At 45.3% G+C, this 7168-nt stretch overlaps 1 protein-coding gene across 1 annotated transcript in view; it reads right to left on the bottom strand.

Annotated features, from left to right (window-relative positions):
* The window catches only part of prkcg (protein kinase C, gamma), a 27538-nt gene extending 23633 nt beyond the window's left edge, over positions 1–3905 (bottom strand). Inside the window, exons 1-2 of the mRNA XM_048261196.1 lie at positions 3500–3905; positions 2187–2423 (exon numbers count right to left, since the gene is read on the bottom strand). Of these exons, the coding sequence (XP_048117153.1) occupies positions 2187–2416 (230 nt within the window). The 5' untranslated portion in view covers positions 2417–2423; positions 3500–3905. The remainder of the gene's footprint in view (positions 1–2186; positions 2424–3499) is intronic.
* Positions 3906–7168: the final 3263 nt, after the last annotated feature.

The raw sequence follows: 7168 nt of genomic DNA, 5'->3' as shown, positions 1-7168 counted from the left end.
ACAACATTCTATGAATAGGAAACCAATGCAACAAGCTGCTTTGTGTTCTGTGGGGAAAAAGAGAGACAAGTTCCAAAGACTCCAGCAGAGAGCACTATGGAGGAACAAAAGACTCTTTAAAAGGCTCTTTGTGAAACAACTCCACTTAGTGGCCATTTGCTGAAATGACAATTTAGCCTTTCCACCAGCAAGGCTAATCAGATGCTCTAATTAACCAATTATTATGTAGCTGGCCTCCCGGAGTGTGTGTGCTATATCCTCCCCAAATGTAAATAACATAGGGGAATATCAGCCATAGCACAGCCAGGAATAGACCTCAGTGAGATCAAACAACCACAAGAGCTGCTGTGGATTCAGCAAGGTGAATCCCTCCTCCTCTTCTCTCTCTTTATAGAGAACGCTCTCACTCTGTGAGATGTCCTCAAAACTAACCGGGGGCTTTTGGCACGACAACACAGGGCCATTTGCGCTACCATATGTGCATATGTGCATTGGGCACAAAGCAAGGTCAGCGTCCCAATACAGACTGGAGGCAGACTACTGCGGATGTCCTCTGCCTAACAATGGGGAGCCGTTCAATTTGCTTTATGAGTGTCAAACACATTAGTGCACTGCGCTACAAGCAGTTATTTTGTACACAAGACAAAGCCATATGTTTTCTTTACTGGTGCCATCCAGTGTTTATCAGATGGGAGTGGGGGAAATATCATGGCAACTCGGGAAAGTGGATGAGCCACTGGTGCATGTTCAACTGACGTGACTTCACAATTACTGCAGAGAAACCATTTCCCCTCATGTGACCTTACCCGTCACAGTTAGAAGGCTATAGATTGACAGCCTCGACTCCAAACCTCCTGTGGTTGGAGCATATGGGAGTAAGGCTAGAAAGAAAACACTACAAATGTGAACTGAGAAAGGCCTTGTAGCTCAGCAACCAAGCATAAAATTAATCATTCCATCATTAAAGTTCATTATTTGACAGTTAGTGAGGGATGACAGAAAGCCTGCAGACAGCGCGGTTGGTGTGTGAGATCCATCTCATGTTTGATCAGTCAAGTGATGTTATGCTTAAAGTGACATGATTATATAATCTGTACAAGGGCAGACGCATGCAGATCCACGCGCTGATAGGGGGCCATGCTCTCTGTTCTGATCAGTTGGCTCCTGTCTGACTCCTGTACGTATTCATGTGTGAGTTAGATGGGATAAAATTATCTTCTTACTGATGAAATACAACTTTGATGATGATTTAATAATCAGCCTTTAATCTAATTTAATAATCAGCCTGCTTTGCTATGGGGCAAATGCATTTTAAATGCTGGTCTGGTCTCCACCAGGCCTGGTTTAACATGAAGGTGTATCTTCAAGATAAGGATTTTGGATTCTTTATAAAGAATTATTTTTAAAAGTGGCATGAGGTAAGTATGAAAACGTTCTATGTTTGTTTTTAAGAGTTTTGCACAGTTCCACAAAAAGCTACTTCAGAAGAATGTCTACCTTTTATGGAAGGATTTACCACATCCAACAAGTTTCCATTAAGGGATCTTTATCAGGAAACCATGTTATGTCTGGAAGATTTTCATTCTAAATAGCAAATAGCCTAGCAAAGTGAAACATGGGGTTTGTGCAGTGTTGCCTTGGATGTAAAGTGTCGACAGTGGTTTGTTGGTACAGCAAATGGGCAGTAAGTGCAGTGACCTGTAGTGTATACACTACCGGTCAAAAGTTTGGGGTCAAGACATTTCCATTCTACACCATTATAGACAGAATACCAGCTGAGATCAGTTGCGTTGTTTGTTTGTTTTAAATCAGGGCAGCAGTTTTCAGAATACATTATGTGCTTACTGTACATAATTGCAAAAGGGTGCTCCAATGTTTTCTCAGTTAGCCTTTTAACATGATATCAGATTAGTAAACAGAATATGGCTTTGGAACATTGGATGAATGGTTGCTGATGTAGATATTGCATTAAGAATCAGCCATTTCTTTCTACTACAGTCGAGAACCCTTTTGCAGTTATGTAAGCACATAATGTAACCTGAAAACTGCTGCCCTGATTGAAAAAAACAATGCAACTGATCTCAGCTGGTATGCTGTATATAATGGAGTGGAATGGACATGTCTAAGTGACCCCAAACTTTTGACCGGTAGTGTCAACACTGTGCTTGGTGTGCATGGGGATTTACCAGATGAAGTCAGTACAGTGGCTGCAGAAGGTGGGCTGCTTGAAGAAGCGGGCCGTGAACTGATGGTCCTTCACCTCGACAATCCTCTTGTGTTTCAGGGCCCCCTTCCTCTGGAAGACTGGGACCCGCGGTGGAGCCGAGAGGGGAGAGGGCAGTGGGGACGCAGAGGGGGACGGGGTGGACACAGTCAGGGAAGAAAGGGAGGGAGAGGGAGAGACTGGGGTGGACATTCTGCCTCTACAGTACATGCACACAAGAGAGAGAGAGAGAGGGAGAGTGGTAGAGATGGAAATTGGGGAGACAGTGAGGAGAGGAGAGAGGAGTATTGGGGGCAGACACACATAGTGGACACATAGTGGACACATGGTGGACACATGGTGGACACACGTAGAGTTAGGAGAGACGAGGAAGTAGTACAAGGAGGCGAGGAGGATAGAGATGAGTGAAAGATAACAGTTAACGAGGAAACCAAGAGGGACCAGAGTTGGACAGAGGGAGAGCCCAAAAAAGAAGCATGGAAAGGTCGAGAAGTATGGAGAGAGATAGAGAGAGACAAAAAGAGAGAGAAGAAGAAGAAGAAGAAGAAGAAGAAGAAGAAGAAGAAGAAGAGAGGTTAATACACACATGGCCGTGTGCACCTCCGCAGAGTCTCGGAGGCACATAGCGATTAGTGGAACTCCTGCCCTACTTCATACACAGCCACCCGTCTCCCCGTCGCCATGTCAACCAGCATCTTCCCCTCTCCCCCTCCTCTGCCCCAGCATCCCTCCAGCCCTGCCTCCATTTACATCAAACACGCCATCTACCCCCATTAAGACCTCACCTCTGACTTTAGCATCATTAGCTGTCTTACACTGTACACACGCGCTCAGACACTAAGCATGCTCTCATTAAAAGTCCTGTAAAGTCAAGTAAATGCTACTCTAGTAAATCGGCTTTATTTTGTTGTCTGGGATCCAAGTTATGTCGTTCAGACGGGGGAAGCAATTCAAGGGGACCCTAAAAATAAGTGACATAAATGACACAATTAAAAGATGAGACATAAAAATCTCCCCTCCTCACACACACACACACACACACACTCATGCACCCTCTGAGAACAGGGCCATGTCAAGAGCCAGCACAAACAAACCAGCTAGAGATAAGACGCGATGAAAATAGGCCACCAATCCAACATGCCAGAATGTACAAATCAGATCAGGTAACAGGGGGAGAAAAGTTTACTGAAGGCAGTGGAGGAGCAGAGAAGCAAAAAGGAGGAGAGAGAGAAAGAGAGAGAGAAAGAGGGAGAGAAAGAGGGAGAGAGACAGTACCTGTACTTATGGCTGCTTTGCTGACAGACTTGATCAAAGACTGGGGTTCTCCTCTTCCTCTCTCTCCCCCTCTCTCTATCTGTCTATCCTTTTGAAAGTCAGTCTGCTATCTTTCTGCACCAGTCCTTGATTGAGGAAGAAAACAAGAGGGAAAGCAAGACAAGGCAAACTGTGGAAGAAGAGGAAGAGCCCAGAGGAGAGGGAAAAAAAGAATCCAAAAAGTGTCAACCCCAAAAGAGCAGGGAGACTAAACAAGCAAAGGATTAGATCGACGCTTTCCAGGAACGAGAGAAGACAGAGGAGGAGAGGAGTGCTGTATATCCCTTTGCCCAATAGAGAGCCAAGCAGGGGAGAGACAAGAGGTGATATTCTCTTTCCAAGATTGATTCTGTTTTTACCAACAGAAAGGAGGGATGAGATAAAGTGAGAGAGAAAGAGAGAGAGAGATTGAAGGAGGGAGGGGATGGAAAGAAATAGGCAGCAATTCATTTTGAAATCTGGGTTACCTCTCTCTAGAGAGTGAAGGAGGGAGGGGCTGATGAAGGGATGGGGAAGCGGGACATGGAGAGATATTGCCACTTGCCATCAATATGGACAAAGTCAACCAGTACAGTCATTGGAGGAGATGATAGTGCAGCCAAGTGGACTTTCAGATGGACAGGCACACCGTAACCATGTCGAAAGCATCTTTTCAAGAGTACTTCCACTTGAAAGGCAATGGATCAACAGATGGCTGCTTGCGAATCCACATCACAGAGTGTGTTTGCAGCCGGACTGAGCAGCTACAGCGGCCAACAGATGGCTGGACTGTGCGATGTTAGCGTGAGGAAAAAAGAGCACGAGAGCAGGTGATTCCAGCCACCATGTCCGTTTCATGGAAGATGGAAGACAGGCTCTTATGGCGAAGCGGTCATTACCGAAACTGTGTAGGAGTCGCAATCCAGGTCAATGCCTGCGTGTGTGTGTGTGTGTGTGTGTGTGTGTGTGTGTGTATCTCGCTTGTGTGCATGCGTGAAGCACAGACACCACAGAGACAACGGCTGCCCAGAATATACCAGAGAAGGGGGCGGGGTGAGTGGAGGGTAATAACATAGTATTTATTGGCGATGAGAAAGGACATGACAGGACATAATACTGACACTAATACAGGGGACTGAGATAAAGGAGGGAGGAAAGGAGAGAGAGAGAGAGAGAGAGAGAGAGAGAGAGAGAGAGAGAAAGGAGGATGGCAGAAGAAGAACAGGGAGGGAACAGAAAGAGCAAAGGGCTGAAGGTCTAATTAATGAAAATGTAGGTTATTAGTCTCCTGATGAAGACACTGAGAGAAAATTAATTAATAATTATAATTAGCAAGATTGTTAGAGAGCAAATGGTGTCACTCATGTGTGTGTGTGTGTGTGTGCTTGTGTTTGTGTGTGTGTTTTGTATACTCTGCTGGGTAGAAGTCAATTAGTATATATCTTTGTTTCAGGCGGCATTTTGTTTTGAGCCAATCCATGGGAAAGGCCTTTCCTCTTGTTGTCACATGAAATCACATGCTGTTTCTCTAATCCCACAGACAAACTGCATCACTGCATAATTTCCTCGGCAAGGGCTCAAAAATCAGCCATGCCACTTGTTATCTGTTAAGAAGTACAGAATTCTACCACCAGCGCTTATCACACCAAGACTTGATGCACTTTAGTATCAGATTGGAATATTTCCCGGCATTATCCCATCATACACAGTAGATTAAGTTCACTTACCACTCCAAACACAGGACACAAAATGATGTAAAAGTGTGTGTGAAATAAACAATACCAGCCTTGAGTGGTGTGTGTGTTAAAATAAAAAAATCTGAGCATTGCATTACAGGGTTAGTTGGCATTGATAATGCCGTAAATCGTTAATCAGTAGCAGGACGGGGCCCCCAACCCCTCAGTCCCCCCAAATCTTCCATTCAGCTGCTCTCAGCAAGGCTGCAGGCTAATTTAGGGGGATGGGGGGGGGTTCCACCCCCCACCACGAGCAGCAATCAGTTCAAGATGGACTTGATAGAGGAGGGACATACTAGATGGAGAGAGGGAAATTATTTTCTCCAGGAAAAGACTGATAAAAAGAAAAGAAATCAGTTTTGAGAGTGGAGAGCCAGTCGGCAGGCCAGAAGAGCCGCTTAAAAAACACTAGAAATGGAAATTATTGTGAATATTTCTGCATCAGTTGTTTTGAAGAGCCTATAAAGTCATAACAAATGTCATTTAACATCTCTGCGTTCACACAGAGCATTTCACTGGGCTATCTGCACACTTTACAATGTTAGTCCACAGGTCATAAAAATGAGTGAGTTCTCCAGAAATACATTACACACATAAACCATGGATGCGCACCACCATGTGAAAGTGGTCGTAGAAAGAAAAAAATGATTTGTCGATTTGATTAAAAGGTAGAGCACAGGAAAATCGAAGAGGAATTGGAGAATGGTGAGATTTCTGGAGCTATCTGGGGCTTTCAAAAAGCCATTCTTTTCTGCCGCAGCAGAGTCTAAAAGCCATGTATTTACACACATTAATGCCACACAGGCCTGTGTGTTTGGTCTCCTTCATTAGCAGGGATTCACTGCCATCTCTGAGCAGTACACCGGGAGCATGCTGAGGACAGGAGCTGATATCTTTTGTATGCTGGATTTGGCAATTTCTCACTTCAGCTGGAACTCCCCTTGCTATCCGCTGTGAGAGGGGGAACAGCGCATACTTTCATAAAATCGATTCCTGAAACTTTAACGCCTGCTGGTGAGGTCTGAGACATCAAGGAATTGACTTGATGTGTTACAGAACAATACACACAGAGAGACAAGCACACACTCACTCACAAACACACACTCTCCCTCTCTCACACACACACACATTCACACACACAGAGGCACATACATAGTTTACCTCTTCTGTGACATTTGTTTTTGCACAGAACAAATGAATTAGCGGAGCATGCTTTGATTTCCTATATGCTGCTGCTCAGGCTGGCTCTCGTTCCTGTCTGACTCAGTGTTGAGCGTTTGCATTAGGCACTCTCTGCGTCGATAGTGCAGGCAGCTAGCACTGCTCCTGCAGCCCCAGCACTGGGGCGGACTGACTGACAGTGCACCCATTCAATCACCAGCTGCTCCAGGCTCCCACACCCTGGTGAATAGACTCCTTGGCCAATCAATTCCTCTAATAAGTCAATGTAGTGTTGAAGAGTGACAAAAAAAGCACACGCACACACATGCCAGCTCATGGTACTTCCTGCTCCCATGGCACCCAGCTACAGCACAGCTCTGCTGACTGATGGGAGGCACGACTGGATGAGCTGCTCAGAGGAAATCACGTTCACTCTTCTACAACTTCCATCTCCACGTGAAATTCAGTCTTACCCGGCGATCAGCTGCACCCAAACAGGACAACAGGATGTGGATGGACTCTTGTGCAAGCTTATCAAGCCCATGGCCAGGTGGACAAAGCTTTAGGATGGGGTCCCTTGAGGTTAGCGCCACTCTGTATGTAAAATAGGCAGGATTTAATTCTTTTATCACCAGGCCACAACCACAATTACATTTGAGAGGCCACATTCCCACAGATAAATGAATTAGACGATTGAATTATCACAGTGTAGGTCATGCCCCTGTCCCAGCGTGTAACCAACGCTGACGTATTC

Source organism: Alosa alosa, chromosome 13 (assembly GCF_017589495.1).
Source record: "Alosa alosa isolate M-15738 ecotype Scorff River chromosome 13, AALO_Geno_1.1, whole genome shotgun sequence".
Lineage (NCBI taxonomy): Eukaryota > Metazoa > Chordata > Actinopteri > Clupeiformes > Clupeidae > Alosa > Alosa alosa.
Note: the sequence above shows the minus strand (reverse complement) of the source record. Positions and strands in the feature narration are given on the sequence as shown.